This window comes from Colius striatus, chromosome 1 (genome assembly GCF_028858725.1).
Source record: "Colius striatus isolate bColStr4 chromosome 1, bColStr4.1.hap1, whole genome shotgun sequence".
Classification (NCBI taxonomy): Eukaryota; Metazoa; Chordata; class Aves; order Coliiformes; family Coliidae; genus Colius; species Colius striatus.
In genome coordinates, this window is record NC_084759.1 from 118,844,691 (window position 1) to 118,865,598 (window position 20,908).

General features: G+C 42.1%; 1 protein-coding gene across 1 annotated transcript in view; it reads right to left on the minus strand.

Moving 5' to 3' along the window:
• Window positions 1–2,443: 2,443 nt before the first annotated feature.
• The window catches only part of ZBTB20 (zinc finger and BTB domain containing 20), a 29,409-nt gene continuing 10,944 nt past the window's right edge, over window positions 2,444–20,908 (minus strand). Inside the window, exons 2-3 of the mRNA XM_062004967.1 lie at window positions 8,534–10,153; window positions 2,444–3,301 (exon numbers count right to left, since the gene is read on the minus strand). Of these exons, the coding sequence (XP_061860951.1) occupies window positions 2,883–3,301; window positions 8,534–10,133 (2,019 nt within the window). The 5' untranslated portion in view covers window positions 10,134–10,153 and the 3' untranslated portion in view covers window positions 2,444–2,882. The remainder of the gene's footprint in view (window positions 3,302–8,533; window positions 10,154–20,908) is intronic.

The window sequence follows — 20,908 nt, forward strand, 5'->3', positions numbered from 1 at the left end:
ATGCTCCTTCTCCAGCCCCCTTGAGCTACCTAAACAACTTGACAAAAAAGAAAAGATATGTTACCATATAAGGGACTCATTTGCTCTGCCACTTGCCTCGAAGACTCTTTTTGCTGCCTACTGCAGCTGAAAATCAGGGCTGCAGTGTTTAAGATCTGCCGAACAATACCTTGCAGGGTACAGAAAGATTCTGAGACTGAACCACCTGTCAGTTTTTTCTCCAAAATCAATCAGTAAGGGAAGAAGCGTAGAATGTAGCAATGAGGTTACCTGTGCTGAATCACAGACATCCAATATAGAAGCCGCAGGTGGAAAGAACAAGCAAAATTGTACGTGGAGATCTATCAAGTCAATAGTTAGAAAGTTATCCTGCATGAATGAATGTCTCATGTGAAATGCTCAGTGTTCACAAGCAAAGTTTTGTAAACTTAAGGAAGCTTGATTTAAATATAGACACGAGTAAAAGCTAAACTAGTAATTCTATTTTTTTTTTCTTTTTGCATATTTTTGTTAGGTGCTTCTTCTCTGCCTAAATCATAAAGTCCAGAGTGCAGGTGGTGCAAGTCCTAGCTATAGATTTCAGTCAAGACAAAGACGGTGTCAGACACTGATCCAACTGAACTAAGGACCCATGTACTTTGGGAGTTGGCTTTGGGGGAAAAATTGTCACACAGATACACAGAAGACAACTAGGGAGAACACCAGCTCAAACACAATAGAACAAAATACAGAACACTAACATATATATGAAGATCGGGAATCAATCTTTCACACTGATCCTACATTCCTTGCATAGTTTTGCATATGCAAAGAATGCGGGATGTGGCCCTTCAGCTAAATCTTTTTTGCAAATGAAGAAGGGAATATTATTTGCAATGGTAACGTTTTAAGTTATTTTGGCATCAGCACAAATTACCAGGGGCAGGATCAGATTCTCACACAAATATGGAAGCTCTCTAGCGAGCAAGGCAGGGATGAGAGAACAATACAGCAGATTAATTCTTGTCCAGTGACCAAAAAGAAGGGAAATCTTAGTTATTACACACTTCCAAAACTTTCAATATTTTTTCAACTAAGAAGAAATAAAAGACTACAGATTCTATCATCCCTCAAACCAAGGGAACATTGCTAGGCAAATCTCTTTCTCAAAAGGAATCGCCCTTCAGCAGAAATAAATTCTGAGATGGAACCGAAAAAAAAAAAGAAACGACAGAACCTTGGTAAGAGGCAAAAAGAGAACCAAGTAATTCAAAAACAAAGTAGCAGTTTCAACGATACTGCAGGATGCACAAACTCTAGTAGATAATCTCACAGATGACTTCACAGAGCCCCTCATCGACCCAGGTAATTCTTGATTCCATTAGAAAAGAGAGAGAGTAATACTAGAAAAGAAAACGAAGAAACATCCTTCCTCTTTTTTAAAATAAAAATCAAGATCATCTCCCCTCCCCCCCTCTATCTGGAAGCAGGTTAGCTAACCTTAACAGTCTCAATTTAAAATAAAATATATATTTTTATATATATTCATATATATAATAAAAGAGAAGATATTAGTGGCAGTGTACGCAAAACAAAAAAGAAAACAAAGAAAAATTACTTTCAACAATCTCAACTTTTTTTGTTTTTTTACACAAATACTGTTGTAAATATATTAAAAAAATCAGCATTCTATCTGGTAAACGTCACTTTTGCCCCTCTATAAAATTTTGAATTAAAAAAGTCCCAAGAACTCTTTTTTTTTTAATTATTATTCCCCTCCCCACCCACCCTCTATTCCTCTTCCTTCCACAAGAATAAATCCTGATGCAATTTTTCTTTTTTTTTTTTTTTGCAAAGATTGTGGGAACTAACCCTTCTCTTGTACCTAGATCCATAGGTTGCAACCTCTGATATCTTTGATTTTCCTCTGCGTTTCTCATTGCCTTCTGTGAAAGTCCCTCTTGATTGTGCTGAGGCCCTGGGCTCAGCGAAGACACTGAATAAATTACAAAAAAAGCCACCGTTGCTCGTTGTCTGAATCTTCTTGGTTTCTGCTGTAAGGTGGTGGTGGTATGGGAAAAGCAGCGGGGAGGGTGCGCCAGAGAGCGTGGGATGGAGCAGAATCCAGGTGAGGAACCTCTGATTCTTTTTCCTCACCCTGCCGGGACTCCACACTATCCAAGCCACACTGCCTTGCACTCCCCTCAGCCCTTTCGTGTGTTTGTGCATGTGTGTGTGAGAAAAGCGGACAGCTTGGTGGAAACCAGCAGGGCCATGTTTCCTCTGGTTGCTGCTCAACCAGAAGTAAAATATTCCACAGTTCTAACTGGATACTGTGAAGTCCAAAAGCGGTCAGCATTGTGAATTACGTCCATTGAAACACTGCGAGCGGTGCACTTATAACGACAGTAGGCCTTGTAGATTTGTAATATATTTTGTTTTGTTTCTTTTTTTTTTTGTAGTGCTCTTCACAAGTGAGAAAAAAGAAATTTTTTTGTTTTTTTATTTTTTTCTGTCTGTTTTTTTGATTTTTTTTGTGATTTTTTTTTTCGTTGTTTGTTTTTTGTAGTAAAGAAAGGTTGTATTTAGAGGCCAGTAGCTAGAGATCCAACCAGTGGAGCTCATGAAGCACTACCTGGCCTTAAGGCCACCATCCAAGGGAGGTTGGGAAAATTATTATTCACCCAGCCTCCAGAAATGTAATGTACCAGCAGGCAAAAAACAGTTCTTCATGTAGTACAAAAACAACAAAACGAAACGAACCAAAAAAACAAAAAAAGGAGAAAAATAAAGGTAAAAATGAAACAAAAATCATTTCTTAAATTCTAGTGCCATAGCTTTTTTTGTTGTTGTTTCTATTTTTTTTTGTTTGTTCATAACAAAGAGAGAGAGAGAGATTCTACTTATCCGTCTGACACATGCATCCTCATGTGGTCGTTGAAATGCTCGATTTGGTCAAACTTAGCTGGACAGACAGAGCAGACGTATGTGGTCCCCTCTGTGCAGGCCACCACCCCTGCAGGGACAGCCCTCGTGCCGGTGCCGGTAGCTCCGGGCGTGCCGTTGGTGGCACTGTGGAGAGCCACATGCCTCTCCAGCAGGGTCTTGTGGGAGAACTTCTTCTTGCAGATGTAGCACTCATAGGACTTCTCCCCACGGTGGAGGCGCATGTGCACGTTGAGGGAGCTCTTCTGGGTGAAGCGCTTGTTGCAGATGCTGCACTGGTACGCCCTCACGCCAGTGTGCGTCACCATGTGTTTGATTAGATAATCCTTTAAAGAGAAGGAGCGCCAACAGATGCTGCATTGGTGGGGTTTCTCACCTGCCCGTTACCAAGGAGAGAGAAAGACAAACAAACAAACAAAAAAGATAATAAAATTAAACCAGCTGGATACAACTCTATGCCATACACTAACGGGACGTCTTTAGAGAGGTACTCTGGCTAAGATAGTAATTCTGTTAACAATCCTGCTTTGATATGCCACATTTTTTTTTCAGCCAGAGGTTTCAAAATGCTTTACAAAGGGGGCTGTAGGTATTCCCAATTCACATACAGTAAAAAGGACCCAGGTGACTCCTGCAAGTTCACATAGTAAACATCGACAAACACTGGACTAGAGTTAAACTCTTGGCCCAGGTGGACAAAAAGGCCAATGGCATCCTGGCTTGTATGAGAAATAGTGTGGCCAGCAGGGCCAAGGAGGTGATTGTCCCCTTGTACTCAGTGCTGGTGAGGTTGCACCTTGAATACTGTGGCCAGTTCTAGGCCCCTCAGTACAAAGGATACTGAGGTGCTGGAGTGTGTCCAGGGACAGACAATGAAGCTGGTGAAAGGTCTGGAGATCAAGTCTAATGAGGAGCAGCTGAGGGAGCTGGGAATATTTAGTCTAGAGGAGACTGACCGGAGACATGATCACTCTCTACCACTACCTGAAAGGTAGTTGCTGTGAGGTGGGGTCTCTCTCTTTTTTTCCCCAGTAATGAAGACACAAAGAAATGTGTTCAGGTTGCGTCAGGGGAGGTTTAGACTGGACATTAGGAAGAACTGTCTCACTGAGAAGGTTATTAAGCATTGGAACAGGCTGCCCAGGGAGGTGGTGGAGTCATCATCCCTGGAGATACTCAAAAAACACGTAGATGAAGTGCTGAGGGATATGGTTTAGTTTAGTGATGGGCCTGGTGGCGTTAGATTAGTGGTTGAACTCTATAATCTTAAAGGTCTTTTCCAACCAAAATGATTCTGTGATTGTGTGATTAAAGAGCCCTGGCATCTACCTCAGGCTTCAATGGCACAGCCTCTCCTGCCTATGCTCCTGCCTATGCTCCTTGCACTCATTTCTAGACAGATCTCAGTCAAGTTACTTTGTCTTTTAGTGCCTCCATCTCCTGACCTGTATGCAATAAAAGCTTGGAAAAATGATAGAGATTACTAGATATCTGACCTGCAACACATTTGTTTCTGTCAAATTGCTTTAAATTTCTCAGAAGAGAAATGCTAGAGATTGCCAAGGAAATCATATGCTTACAATTGTTTACCCTTTTTCTGTTCAAATCTCATAGATGAAGCATGGAGAGGAGTAACTGAAAAGGCAATCTCCGCAGATAGAATTTCCCAGGCTAGCCAGTACCATGCAAAGGGCAACTCAAAAAGTAAACTTAATAGATGTGAAAATTAACTGATCTGACTGCCAATTAAATAGAACACCTTACTGAATAAACCAGAGATATCAAATAGTTATGTCATCTACCACATTGCCTCGTGCACCAGGGCTGCTGTAAAACTGAATCTGGTAACTGGTGAACTCTGATCACATCCTGACAAACCAGTGACTACAAGGATAAACTGAAAAAATTATTTAGCAGAGCACATATGATTGGTTTGTCCAGACTATTTTTAATTCCTTCTCATGCTCAGAGTTCTTCTGGAAGACAAGGAGTGCTGTGGCTTTGTGTTCCATGGTATCAGGCAATGTTTTCATGAAATGTTGACGTAATGATACTGTAAACAATACCCCAGATTCTGAATGACCCATCAAAACCTACTTTTAAATTTGTTTTCTGAATCACTTGTGGTATATTTCAGGTGTGGTAATTCATCATCCTCAAAGCTGTCAGGGGACAGAGATAGTACCATAGCTCTGTAACAAACAAAATGATCCTGTTTCTCTGACTGAAATATGTTTTTCCTTTGGTCATTCTTCAATTTCCTCTCTAGTAGAGATTATTTTTTTTTCCTTTCCCCAGACATTCTGATTCCTCCTTGTTACAATCTGTCTGTCACTGTTCTAAATCCTGAAGAACCAGTCTTTAGGGACCATTACACATCTGCAGTAATATATCATTTACTCTTTGTATAGTGAGATTATAATATGCTACTTATATTCATTTTTAAGAGTAGATAACTAATATGGACTGATTGGGAAGGACCTACTTTTGTACCTCCCCCAAGTCTCTGTTTCTTTTTATTTGATGGTTGCGCATATGACGGTGACATCTGTGAATTAAATCCTCATGCTGCTCTTCCTTTCACCAATGATGAGTTTGTCCTTACTTGGTGAAAGATATTTGGTCAAAACACCTTAAGTCCTTACCTTCTTGCTAGCTTTGCAGAGCTAAGCATGTCAAGTGCAGACAGACCAATATGCTTGACATGTTATGTGAAAAATGATAGTGTGTCAGTTGTAATAATGTCTGATTAACTTACAAGAGACTGATTATATTGACAATGCTCATTTTTGCCTTGGGCAGTATATGTCCCAGAGTTTGTAACAAGTCAGTCTCCTCTGCTCCAGACCTTGTTAAGATTATGATATAAAAATACCCTAACTTTTGCGTACACACGTTTCTAAGATACATTGGGTTCTGGCTTTCCAAACTTAGCTTCAAAATCTTCCTGGGATTTCAACTCTCCTAAGAATCTCAAAACATCTTAGGTTTTCTTTTTTGTATGCAAAAGTATGTGCTTCCTAAGTGAGCACTGTATAGTTTTTATTCCTATGATTCTTCATCTTGAAGCCAGAGAAAACTTTGCTCAGTGAATTAAATGTTCATGTTCCCCCTTTTGGTTCTTCATTTCATATTTGGCTGGTTTTAAGACAGCAACACAGGACAGTTTTCAAATATTAAACACAGTGTGACATGTCCGAGAAGCAATGATGGCTTATAACATGTATGGACACTGCACACATTCTAGCACTGTCACATTCTAGCACTGTATTTCCACAACATTCTAGGACTGTACTTCCATAACATCACTTATCTTGGGGAAGAACACTGTGGGACATGGAAGAATATCCATCTCTAGTATGTTTGTGTCCATGCGAAAGAAGAAAGAAAGATAGGTTTCCACTGTATGGAAAGCTACAATCCCAGCGTAGTTTTTGGAAGCATAAAAACATGTAGAGATTGGGAGGCCTTTGGGTTGTTCAATTCTGGTTTATGATTAGACTCCTCCATGGCTTCTCTTGTGAGCCCTTCAAAGAGCAAGACCAATTCCAACATTTGCATCTCCCAAATCTTTCCTTTTTCCCATGGATCTTTTCCAGAGCCACTTTGCCTGGCTTCCTTTAACAGGGCTGAGGAAAGTCACCCTGACAGTAGGAACAGCTGTCTCCTTTTAGGTTTTTTACAGAATGGTTAAGGGTTAGAAGGGACCTCTAACTTCCAACTTCCCCACTAAAGCAGGTTCACCTCGATAAGGTCACACTTTCATAATTATCCTGTCCAGCACTAGACGAGGCAGCAGACGTGTTCTCTGAGGCTGAACATACAACTTGTTTTCAGAATGGTCAGAATGGTTTTCTGAAATCCCCACTCTCTCTTGATTAAGGTGCCATTATGTTCCCAGACACTCCAGGAGCCTGTTTGTTCCTAAATGAATTTTGAAATCATTCATCTGCTCAAATTAATCCTTGCTGCCACAGTTCATTCTTTTCATCATTCTCAATTAAAATATTAATTCATGACTGGAGATGCCTATCAATTTCATTGGTTGACTTTGAGTTTGGTAGCTAAGATTATTTTAGGTCAGGTCTTCCAATACTATTCTTTATCTGACTCCAAATATCAAATGCAGGGCACAGTTGGGGGTGGGGGAAATAATGCATCTAGTCTCAGGGAAGTTATTTGTGAAAAGGTCTTTCTAATTTTTAGAATCAGGATGCAGGCAGATACATTTTATTGTGTTCTGCAGGGGACAATTTCTGAACAATACAATACTATCTACATGGCATTTTAGCTGCTCATCCACAACAGAAAGATGAAGAACATAAACTAACACAAAGGCTAATCTTGGGATTCAGGACCCTGGATTCTTGCAATCCTGCACTTTGTACCAGTCCTGAAAAGTTGACCTTTTTGTATATGTAAGTATCTGCCTTAGATGACTAGAGGAATTTTTCATTTAAGTGATAATTATAGTTAAATAGAAGTTAAAAGTTTACATATGCACATGGAAGTGAAATCTATCTGATACAAAGGGGAGGCTTGACTTACATTCCTACAATACCTTGGCCAGTTTCTCCAGGTTCTACTCCACATATCACAAACCCAACATTTATTTTAAGATCTGATGTCAACAAAACCACTGCTTGGTAAGAGAAATATTTACTCCTTCTCTAAACTAGAATTTCTCTCCGACGTCAGAATGAGCTGAGAGCTAAAGCAGGCAAAATTTATTCCTGAATCCAGGATAGCTTCTCCACATAAGATACTTCTAATCTTGCCTTGAAGCCTCACAACTTGACAAAACTAAAATAAGCATTTTTGTCTCAGTAGTAGATATGGTTACTTATATCATCTCAAAGGATCACATACTAAACCAGTTGCATTCTTAAACAAAAAGACTGTTGACGCTGTGTTCTCTGTAAATTATTTCAAGTTTTCCTCATTAAGCATTATGTTTCTGTACGCACAGCTAGTGAAACATCTGACTTACCATGAGACGGAGTTAGAGCAGTCAGCTTCAGTGAAGCACACAAAAACTTCCTGAAAACACTAAAAATTTTCTTTCTTATAGGAACACGTGAGATTTATAAAATATGTGGCAGTATGTGTAACACCCAGGTCTGGACCTACTGCTGCAACTCCACAAGGAATGAACTTGCCCTAAAGTCATGCCAATCATCATCACTTGAGCTGAAAACCCCATAGCTGTAAAACGTCACAGAAATGCCCTTTCTCAGAAGATACAGATTTTCTTTAATGACTTTTAATTACAGTTTCCTCGTGCCACTTTTACTTAATGCTGCCTGGTCAGCTTGTGGGGATCAACAAATGCTTACCATTTCCTTGAATGAGGGCAGGACATAAGTAAAATTGAGCTTGTTTCTACATCGTGCACATTTAGGCCCCTAAAAGGAACCTGTATGTTTCTGCAGGGGCTCAACTTCAAAGCAGTAAGCTCAGAAAGTGTTCAGTGACAGCAGCTCCCTGGATAAGCTCTCCCTCAGTTTTGTGCTGAGGGCTGGCTGGTTGGGAAACAGAACCTAAGTCTGTGTTTGTCAAGGACTTTCTCTTGCTCTGTGTATAATAAGCTGAAGTGACGTAGTCTTACCTGTGTGTACAAACATGTGCTTGACGTAGTTCTGTTTGGCGGTGAAAGTCTTGTTACAGAGAGTGCACTCGTAAGGCTTTTTTTCGCCTTGCCCACCTGCTGTGCTGTGGCCCGCAGATGGGGCCAAGGGCTGTGGGGCTGGCAGCTGGGCAGTAAAGGTTGACAGGCCAGGCTGGGACACTGTCACAAACTGTGTCTGTTGGCCAGGTAAAGGCTGGGGCAGGCTGAAGAGAAAAGGCTTAGGGCCACTGCCAGCAGACTGTGTGGTGAAAAGAGCAGGCAGGTAGGTGTTGCCAGCTGTGCCAATGACCTGAGTATTGCTGGTCAGAGTCAGTGGCATCCTCAGATTGCTGGTGAGGGTTTCTGTCTGGCGTAAGTAGATCTGCGTGGTTGGCAATGGCTGGGCAACAGTTGTGTTGACAGAAGGCTGCAAAGCCCCCTTCTCGGTGCTGTTATTGACTGTGAGCACTTTGCTGTCCATTTCAACGTCATTGCTTCTCTCTGGTGAGGAAGAGTTGGCATCTACATGCTGCTGTTGCTGCTGCTGTTGCTGCTGCGGCTGAGTGCCATCAGCAGGGACGTCACTTTGATCTGCTTGAGAAGGTTCTTGCTGCCCATCCCGGCCCAGACCAGCCATATACTGCTGCTCCATGGAATCGGGCTCAGTGCCAATGGAGGAACTGACTCCCGAGTCAAAACTCTCCCCTTTGGGCTCACTCTCAGTGCCTTCTGCTTGGTCAGTGTCCTCAGTGCATTCCTCAGACTCATTGCGCTCAAGGATCTGCACCCTCTGTTGGCCATAGTAGTCATAGTCATCCTCCATCTCCTGTTTTATGTGGATGTTGCCCATCAGGGTTTGAATTCTGACAGGGCGCGGTTGCTTGCGGCAGTGTGTGGTCTCTGGAGTGGTGGAGAGGTACCGCTCCATCTGCTGCGACCGTTCGTGGATCCGGGTAATCCAGCTGGGGTCTTCCATGTGATGGTCCCTGGGGAGTCCCAGGGCCGTTTCATGGTGGCTGACCACGGCTCCACTGTAAAAGGAGCGCTCCCCACTGCCATTTTGCATGGAACAGGCATAGAGAGCCGAATAGATCCTGTCCACACTGTGCTGAGAATGGCTCTGCAGGTAGCCAGACTCTGTGTCGGTGCTCTGCCCCGAGGTGCCTGATTCGGGTGTTCCCCTGGGTGTCTCCTGGCCAGAATCCTGAATCACCGGGTAGACCTCTCCCACATTTTGCGAGACAATCCTTGTGCACTCATCAATCACAGTCTTGATCTGCAGGATGCTGGCAGCTGTGAGGATTTGGAGGGCCTCTGACTGCGAGACCCGCAGCACACCGCTGTACATGAAGTCAATGAGCTTTTGTACAGACTGGACTGATACCACTGAGGGGATCTCGATGTCGCTGTAGCCCAGCAGCAGCTTGTCCTGGAAGAAGGGGCTGCCAGCCGCCAGCACGCAGCGGTGGGCGCGTAGCATGCTCCCGTGGATGCGGACCGTCACGTCACAGAAGTGGCCACGGTTGCGCTGCTCGTTGAGGGTCTCGAGCACAGAATTGCTGAAGTTGTGAAGGTTGATGCTATGAATGCGCTCTGTCATCCCCTTGCAACTGATGTTACCTGTAGCAAAAGCGAGCGACAAAAACAAAAAAAGCAACAAAAAAAACTAGATTTGAGTCATATCCTCTGCACAGCCACAGTCAGGGCATAGGTGAAGGCGACTGTCCACTGAGTAAACAAAACAGAGTGTGCTGGGAAAAATTACATACAAAGGAACAAATAGGTATCATCCCCCCAAGGCTAGAAGGAAACCTGGCTGCTCATTTGCAGATGCTCAAGTCCTGAATTTTCGGACAAAAGAAGAGGAAGACAGGTGTAGCTGGGCCTGAATTCCAAGCACACTCCTGGGCCTTTGACTTCCAATCAGCTTATCTGGCTTTAAAAAGCTTAGAACCAGCCAACTGTAAACACTGAGCACATGGATTTTTGGCTGTTTTGATGTGGATCCGTGCCAGAAAAGATCAGATTCTTACTTTAACGACCCTTTACACTGTTGCTAATGCAAAGAATCTATATGAAAAATGTGATTTCTATCTAGATTGATATTTTAAGGAATTTGAATCCTGTGTTTGACAGTACAGCTACTTGTATTTGGAAAAAAAAAAAAAAACACCCAACATACTGGCAGACACTTTGTAAAATCCAAATCTGGTTCAAGATTTAGGTTGTAAATGTTCCTAAAATCCCACGCACACTTTTGTCTGGGGTTGTGGTTTAGAACATTTGCTACCCAATAGTGACAAACAGTCCTCTGTAAGAACTCAAACTAAAAAGTTAACATGAGCTGTCCCATTCGTTTTTTAGCGTATCCCAAGTTCTGACTGGCACCAGAATGCCATCATATAAAAACAAATGTTCTCCTGCTGTTATTTACTTGACAGAAACTGGAAAATTACAGACATTTACTCCTAAGGAAGACTTTGTCTTAGTTTGGCTGTAGAATCTAAGTAGAGAACAGTTTAGAAAAGCATCTAACCAATTTGGGTACACAGCCATACATATCTTTCAAAATGAATTTTTACAAGAGACTAAAAAGTAACTTCTTAACCTCTTGATCCACTTTTCCCTATCTCCATCTTGCTTTCATTACACTGCTTTTCCCTTTCCTTTCTCATTCCGTACTATTTTTTTTATCTGTTCAGATTTTCATGGGCAGAAACTACAGTTTCACTTTTTAACTACAAAGAACCAACTGTCCTTTGAGTGGTAAACAATTAAAACATTATCAAGAATTTCTTTCTCTTAGTGTTTGTAGTGCATGCATCATCTGGATTCCCAGAAAGGTATGCAAAGAAAAGTAATGCAAAATCACCACTCGTATTACAGGCATTTTATCATGAATATCCCTACCAAAGCTACAACCCTTTTTGTCACAATTACTTGTTATTGTGTATGAATCCAAAAGTGACATTTGGTAGAGAAGAGTGAGAAAATTAAACTAGCTTATTGTCACTGTCTGTTTTATCAGAAATATACAGAGCAAACAAATGGCATTGAAAGTAGTTTCATACATATCTTTTAACCTAACACTGTCCCTCTGCTCCAGTCTAAAGGGTGCTTTACATCTCAGATGCAGGCAGGAAAATTTGTCGTCCTCCCTGCTCTGCCTCTTCCTTTTCATTTATCCACTCATATAATCTCAAGCATCTTCTATTCTGGTGGTTCAAATGGAAACTACCTTGGGCACAGGTGGTTATTTTAATTCTCTGAAGTAGTTGAATGATAAAAGGGAAGCACAAAGGTCAGGAATCAGAAATCCTGATGGGACCAAGCTGTCTGAAGAAGTCTGATGTTAACAGATGTAAAGCAGTCAGTATCAGAAGGGTACTAATTTCCATGTGAGATTAGACCACTGGGGGGAATGCTCATATAGCAGAAAGGAGGAAGAGACCACCAACAGAATCATGGAGGTTGTGAATTACATGTCTTGTTCATAAACTCTGTGAGGAAACCTGAGTTTCCTCCTCTGATAAGACTGATCATAGGACGAAAAAAAAATCTTAGAAACTGAGAGACTTTCCTTCAAGGGCATTGCAACTATTGTCACACAACACTATGTACAGAAATGATATATTCCCTCCTCCTTCCAGATAAAGTCATTCTTCAGAGGCCTCCAGGGCAGTTTACATAAAAAGTCAGAATCTTTCATCTGACAAGAAGAGAACTTGGTAAAAGTTTGGTACTTGTGGGGAAACAGAAGAGCAGAAAATTAACGATAAATAGGTGATGTATCTTTTCAAGACCTCAGCAACTCCCTTTGAGTGGTTTGCTTAACAGTACACTAGAAATCTTTCCATCAGTATCTATTGAACACTACTTGGTTTCACCCTAGGGCTCTCTTTTCACACAAACATGTCTTTAAGATGCGCTTCTGGAAAAGGGAATGACCTGTAGTTTATGTTCTGCTTTGTCAAATGAGATATTTGAAAAATCATCTACAAAAAGAGGAAAGTTCATCAGCAAGTTTCAGCAGCCTTTCTGGGGTCCAGTTGTGGGAAACTAGAGTTGTGTAGCTAGAATGTATTTCACCATTAGTTAACTTGTTGAAACTGCCAGCTGGGGTAAATCAAGGCTGAAGAAAAGAGATTTTGTACACATGTATGAGAGTGATGTGAAGAGCTCTCCTACAGCAACTGACCTAGGTGTACAAACTGATCTGAAAGTCACTTGAGTCACTGTCATGGTTTGACATGACAGCCTTTTCTGGTATGGGGGAAGGGGCTGCAAAGATGGCTCCTGCAAGAAGTTGCTCACAACTCTCCCCAGCTCAGAAAAGGCTCACTTCTGGGGCTGAGCCAATTAGACGCCTCCACGATCACTTTTTAAGAAGAAGCCGGAAGGGGAGGTGTCTTCCTCCATCTTCTTTCCTTCTTCTGCCCCTTCTTCTCTTCTTCTGGCTGGTGGTGGTGCAAGGAGTAGGAACGGTGAGAGAAACAACCATGCGGACTCCAAGGTCAGTGATGAAAGGGAGGAGATGTACTGTAGCAGAGACTCCCCTGCATTCTATGGAGAGAACTGGTGAAGCTGAGATTTATTTTCATTTCTTTAAAGACCCCACATCAGCGGGAGAGACTCATTTTGATAATGAGCCCGCATCAGGGGCAAAGACTCATTTTGCTAAAGCTGACCCCTGACCAGGGGCAGCGATTCACTTCATTAAAGGCCCCGAGCCAGGGACAGTGATTTCGGCCGGAGGAGGCCTTGTCCCGAAGGAGGGGCCCTTTATCACTATGGCCGGAGCAGGCCCTGTCCCGAGGAAGGGACCCAATATCCACAGCTGCAACTGTGGGGAGGAACCCACGACAAAGCAGCTCATTAAACTTATGCCCAGAAGAGGCCTTGTCCCGAGAGAGGGACCTTGCAATTGCAGAAACTGCAACCGTGGTGAAGAATCCACGTCAGAGATATTCACCAAGGACTGTGTCCCGAGGAAGGGACCTTGCAAGTGCAGAAACTGCAACCGCGGTGAAGAATCCACGTCAGAGATATTCACCAAGGACTGTGTCCCGTGTGAGGGAACCTGTATCGGCAGAAGCCGCAGCTGCTGGGAACAACCCACACCAGAGAAGTTTGTTAAGGACTGTGTTCCGGGGGAGGAACCCCGTGTTGGAGCAGGGGAAGAATGCCAGGAGTCATCCTCATCTGAGAAGACAGAAGCGGCAAAGCCCATCTGTGAGAGACTGACCACATCCCCCACTCCCTGCCCCCCTGAGCTGTTGCGGGGGGGAGGAGGTAGAGATATCGGGAGCAGTGAGCTGGGCCCGGGAAGAAAGGAGGGATGGGGGAGGGAGATCTTAAAGTGCTGGTTGTAATTTTCTCATCATCCTACTCCCTTTTTGCTTTTATTCTGTTCTGTTTCTTGTAGAATAAACTTTCCTACTTTCCTCTCTAAGTCAAGTACTAGAGTCTGTTTTGCCCAGAACCATAATTGGCAGTGAGCCCTCCCTGCCCTTGTCTCAATCCACAACTATCTTGCTTTTTTACTCCCATTTCACTGGGTCCTCCGCCATCTTAATGAGGGTGGGGGTGAATGGGGGCATCGAGCGAGAAACTGTCGTGGTGCTGTTGTGCTAACTGGGCCAAACCACGACAGTCACTTCATAAAGGCATGGAGTATGTTTTGGTTGTAAGTGATACAACAGAGTTTTCCCCTAAAAAAAAATCCTCTCCTCATTTGTTTACTTCTTCAAATGAAATTGGGACATCTAACACTTCTTCAACTGAGAAATAACTGAAATTTGCTACTTAAGGATAAAACAAGAGGAGTGGGAGCAAGAGACACATAATAAATGGTTTAAAAAAAACCCAGTGCTAATGCATATTTTGAGGATGCTTCCTCTAGGCCATCTTCCTTGACATTCAACACTGAAAATCATACCTATCCAAACTACAGGCAACCAAATAATTTGCAGTAGTGTGACAAGAGGCTACTACACAAGCCACAGCAGTATAAAAAAGCAGCTTTAACAAGTTCTAGAGACTGGTCTGTGGCAAAGTCTGTTGTCTGTGCAGCTCCTCTCCCTCTGTGCAGGAAACTGTCCAGATTCAAGTTTTTGATTGTCCTTTACTGTGTGCTGTTCTAAGCTGCATGTCCAAAGGTGAAGCATCAAATTAAAGTTGGACTTGTCAATGCAAGTTAGATTCCAAAGTAAATGCCACATTCTGACAAAGACTACTAGAGCCTTGAACAAGCCAGAAAGTGTGTCAGCTCTTCACAAGACCCAGCAACACACATGAACACTCACCTACTCGTCACTGCACAGAACGTCTGGCTCAGGAAAAAGACTGCAGTCTCAGGCTCTTCTCAGGTCTGCCTCTCTTTTAAACTCGAGACAGTGGGAACTGTGGAAGATGCCAATGTTGTTTTTGCAGAATGTAGCTGTTTTTGTGAAGCCAGATACAGCTGCCAGTATATGGCATAGCTGTATGCATTTGAAGGATAAAGGTGTGTCTGTAGAATGTAGTTGTGTTTGTGGAGCCAGATATAGCTGTCAGTATATGGCTGTATGTATGAGATATAGCTGTGTCTGGAAGATGTGGATATAGATTGTTTGCGTAAAATATAGCTGCTTACAGTATAAAGCAGATGTGACAGGGACTGGGACAAAAAGGCCTTTAATTAAATGATCAGGATGTACTACCGTAAATCTTATTATAGGAAGGAACCAATAAATCCAAGAGGAGTGCAAGAAATCTAAAATAGCTCATAGGAATTTTAGGTGTCCTGGGTAAGTTGTACACCTTGGAGTACCCAGCTGGTGGGGAAACAAGGAGGGGATCTTGCAGACAGGGAAGAAGTAATAAAAAGCCAAACTTTGTATCTGTCAGGTGTGTCTACTAGCTAGGACACCCGCTCTTGCAAGAACGTTTAATAAAAGTGCTTCACTGCAGAATCTGACCTGAGTCTTTCACAAGAAAACTTGTTTGTTTCTTACAGACCTTTCTGTGAAATTCAAGTGGTCTTTGTTGAGTGCACCCCTCTCTCTCTTCTTTTGTCCAGTAAACATGATGTAGAGATCCCAATGGACTTGTTCTGAGAAACTCCTGTAAAATGGTTTTGTCTTTCTGTGAAGCAAGTTCTGATTGGAAGGGTATTCACAAACCATATAGGAAAGAATGGCTGTGAAAATGCAAAGGCCATTCTTACCCAGATGGGCAATGAATAGGCGGTTGCCAGTTCAAAAACAAAACAAAACAAAACAAAACACAACAAAAAAGGAGAAAAAAAAGAAAAAAAAAAAACCAACCCAGGCAACTGCACAGATTATGCACATTTGAAATCCTCCTGGGATGCAATTTGAAGCTGGCATGGCATAAAGGTGAAACATATTACTGTGCAACTTTGAAAAAAGCTCCGTTTGCCCATATGCAAATGCACCGATTAAACTGTCAGGCTATTCACAGAAACATGCATGGAATTCATCCTCAACTAGTAAGAAGGAGCACAACAAGGATGGGAAAGGAAAAAACTTTTGTTGTGTAATACATGACTGAGTGCTTAGATTAGCCTTTCCCTTAATCTCACCCAGCCCTCCCGCTGACTTTCATGCTATGGGCACTCAAAAGAACCTAGATTTTACCATGACAATAACAATGACAACCTCTCCATGTACAGTACCAAAGGGGAAGGCAATGGCAGAAGGAAACAGCAGGCAGTGGACTCCACGAAGATGCTATAGAAAATGTGGAAGTGCAGCAGTGAGGTACCTCAAGCGTGGCTTGAAGTCAGTTTTCTACGTGCCAAAGCTACCGTACATAGACCTACGTAAGGCTGGACAGACAGGGCTTGTAAAGGGGTTTTTTGTTTGCCAAAATCATAAAAAATCATTCCAGCAAATACAATATACAGTAGAGCTACAAAGATGTATGGAATACTGCAGAATGTGGGACACACAAATGGCTATATTGTACATTTAAAATATATATATAGTAAAGTTATTTTTGTATAGCCACTAGATGTCCCTTGCTGCAAAGCCAAGGCTTACCGCTTTAATGCTCATAACTGAGAGCTATTTGATTTTCTCTAGTGTCTTTTAAAATCACAGCATCTTAAAGCTCATTGCACAGTAATGACTAACATTTCTAGAAACACAGTGGTGATGAAACCACCACACCTACTGTAACTCAGCAGCAGCTCTGTGCACAGCCTTTCTTCACCTGAAGCAGAACTGCAAGGATGCTGGAATCCAAGCTGTTTTTGGAAACTTACTCTGTGGTCTTTCATAGGAGTAACTAGCAGAGTGAACCCCAAAGGCTTTGTCTTGCTTCCATACTTGTGGGGCAAACAGAATGATCGTCTTATATCCTTGAGAATCAGTAGGCTTGCTGAGATGGGTATAGATTGACTTTTTGCCTCAGTTTTCCACAACAGCATTTTGAAAAAAGTTTGGCAACCCATCTCACTGCTACATAGATTAACTAAAACTAGCTTGGTATTGTTGCCTAGCTTGTCTTCCTGAGAAACTTCTCAGGCCTTGCACTGAGAAGAATACACACTTTGATAGACAGTAAGTAGAAAACTTGAAGGCGTTATATCTTCTATAGCATAAGGTATCTTTATGTTCTTATAATCAAAACGACAAGTGCCTTCCTAGGTGGAAGAACACCCTGGGCTAAGACAAAGATGTGGAAGTTAGGATTGGTAGACTGTCTTCTTGCATCTGGAGATGTTTCTCTTTGCATCTGTAATCCAGCCACTAGTTCCTGGAAGCTTCACAAACCTGAGTAACCTGCTGCTGCTGGACATAAACATCATCTACTCGTGCTCTCTTCCTTTGATGTAGAGCTTTATAATAACATGTGCTAATAAACCTTATCCTAACTTATCGCAATAGTATAAAGCTTATTTCTCAGACAGGACAAAATTCACACAAGCTGTAAAAGGTCACGCTTATCTCCTCACACAATACCTCCGGGGTCCTCCAACTTCCTTGAGGGCAGAAACCGGTTCTGCGAGCGGCCAAGCGATATCTGAAGATCAGGGGTGAGAAAGCCTCAGGACTTATCAGCCTTTATCTCCCAAGGCCCCAAAGACCATCACGGCCATCACCGGGAGACATCACGCAAATGAAAGGAAGAAAAGACCTAATTTACATGTGAAAATCGGGGACAGGTTGTGTCTTTGTCTAGGCGGATAATCTCATCATATGATTTTGTAACTTTGTAACAAATATAAGTCAAGCAAGTTGCCGAGTCGGGTGCGCACGTTTGTGGTGGAGCGATCCCCCGTGCGCCCGGCGCCGAATAAACATACCTTCTTTATAACTCTTTGAGTTATAGAGTTTGATTCCGCAAGTCACCTTTACCATGCATAATTTTGGAAATGTCTAATCCTTGGTCTCCACACCAAGTGTTGGATGACCACAGGCTCCTGGCTGTATCAAAAGGATGCATTAGGTTTTTCAGACAGTCATGTAGTCTACTCCTTTTCCTTGTGGTGGGAACAATTTACCTACATTGTCTCTTCAGAAATTTGTCTAACATATTTGCAAGAAAATAGCAATGTGAGGGATTTCCCTTCCTTCCCCAGACAGACTGTCTACTGTCTTTATAGCAAGACAGTTTTCCTAGTATTTCACTTTGAAATCAATTACTCATCCTTTCCTCCAACAGGCACGGAGAACTTTTTACCAATTTCCTCTTTATAGCACTCTCATATATTGGAAGGTGCCTCACTTTTCTTTTTTAGATCTATCTTTTCCAGAAAATACAAACTCAGGTCTTCCAATCACTCAAACTGGTTATATATACTCTCCTTGTCGTTATCTTCTGTCTTCTATTCAGTTTGTCTTTCTTTCACTTAAAATGCAGTGCCCTGAGATACCTCATAGATGATACTCTTTTAAAGACCTTACCGAATACAAAAACGAACCAAACAAAGCCCTGTTATCAAAACAAAACATCAGATTTTCCTTAAGAAAGACACCTCTCAGTAAAGAACCTCTCAACTCTCTCACAAATCTGACAGTTCAGTGGAAATACAGCATTTCCATTACAACATATGAAAGCAACTGTAGCCCCACAATTTCCACATTTTTTCATTCCCATACATTAGTGTCCCCTGTTCCAAACTTGACACCATAACCATGGGTGCTTTCTTCAGCTTCAATGACCTGCTTTATCCCTAGTGACAAAGTTTTATTTTCTTTCTTCCACAAGTCAGATACTCTAAAATAAAACCGACTAACAAGAGCAAAAAAATCATACCTAGTGTTTCCATACACAAAATTAGTCTTGCAACTTCCTGGGTTCCAGCTTTCAGGGACCAAATTTATTGGAACAACATTTTTTCCAGTCAAGGAAGTGATCTGAATTCAAATCCTGAAAACCTGAAAGTGGCAGACTTCCGAGTATATCTCAATGAAGCTAGAGAGGCCGATCCAGCCAATCCTGCTCAGATTGATTCTCTTGAATATTTGGCCTCGTTTTGAGCAGGGGCCTGCAAGCGGAAAAGCTTGTATGGAGTTTCAGGAACACAGAAGAACATTTGTATCCTCAGCAGGAGATCTGACCAGGAGCAGCCCTTGCTTTCTGTTGCTTTAAAGGTTTGCTAGAGTTTTCACCCAATCATCTGCCTGAACATCTTGAAAATCAGTATCTCCTTCTATAATATCTATCCAAAACAAACACCAGATGACACTACACGAATTGCCCTAACCCTACCAGATTGTTGTTAGAATCAAAATATGTAGCAGTCTACATTTAACAGGAAGTACTGTATTTTTACCAGCACAACATCTATTAATGTGTCAGTAATAGACTCTCTGGAAGAAAGAATCACTGCGTTCTGAAAGCTGTCAAACTTCTCTAAATTTCATAGTCTAATAACAACGTTTATTCGAAAGACAGAAATGCATGCACACACAAACACAACCTTATTCTCCAAGGAGCAAACATATTGAGTAGATGGCTAACAGGAAAGAGTTTACTTAAAACTTTGACTAAGAGACAGGCTTTTTTTTTTTTTTTTAATCTGCATAGAGAACGTTCAGCAGATTTCCCATGGACAATTTATTCAGTTAATTGCCCTGTCCTTTTAGGTATATACTTAACGACGAGATACCCATTTTACATAAAGACTAAACCATAGGTGTTCTGTAAATAACATTGCTCCTACAGCCAGTGGGCATAACTGTCCAATGTCAAGCATAAAAGCCTCTATTTGAGCCTGCCCACTTGGGGAGCAGGCAGTGAATCACCTTCCTATGCTTCTCCAGGAAGACCGCGGGAAGAGCTCTTCAGCATTAATCCTATTTACTCTACAGTCCACAGGTGGCCACGTCTGTACCTCAGTTTGCTGCACATGTAGAACAAAGACAGCATCACATACCCAATTCTGCAGAAGGATTGCCTGCCTTAATTAATCATTAACAAATTGGTTTGCTTTTCTTGGATAAAGAATGCTACAGAAAGATCAAGATTTAACTCCATAACTCTCTTCGTAGCCTTGTTCTTACAGAAACTAAGCTTTCCAGGTAAAAAACAGCTCCTATTCAGAGCAGTCTGGTGACCAAGGGTTTTGAAGCATTAAGCCACATTCAGTTATTTTTAAGTTAAAGAAATGCTCCATTTTTAGGCAGGGTATTTACTCTTCTCACTTTCAGTCCAGTTTGTATTCTTGCTATTTTAGGAACTCCAAAGATTCTTTTAGAGTAAAGAGAGTATACTCACATGCTGTTTTTATTGCCAGGCACATATCTGGGGTAAAGTCTTATAAACTTCCACTGTAAACACTGGCACACGTATACATACATTCTGTTTCTTTCAGTTCTTCTCTCAGCCCTTGTCTGTTGACTCTCTGCTGCTATAGCCATGTCATCATACTCCTCTAGCATAGACATGGACCACACTGATGGGAGGTAGTTCTCCTGAAAGTATCTACGACACCTTCAAGCAACAAATACTACGATAACAGAAGAAGCACTGAAGTTGTCATCACACCTGTATTAAGGAGTATTTTGACAGGCTGGCTCTATCATTACAGAGTGTTAAATTCCTGTGCTCCAGCCAGCTGTAACCCACTGACTACAGCAAAAGACGGGATCAAATAGCGTTTTAAAATGTACAACTGCCCTCTTGTAACTGGAAACAGGGAAAACAAGGTGGCCACATGATGGCACCATTTCCTAGGAAGAGAAAAGAGGCTGTGCTCATCCCTTCTACAGTAGAGAACGTTTTCTCACATGAGAACTGTTTCAACAGCGTTTGCTTACTCCCACAGAGCTCACGCACGGTCCTGCCAAGCCCCAGCATGGCCCAACTGTTTTAACTGGCTAAAAGTTTAAGGCGATTTGTCTCTTTACAAAATCTAGGTGC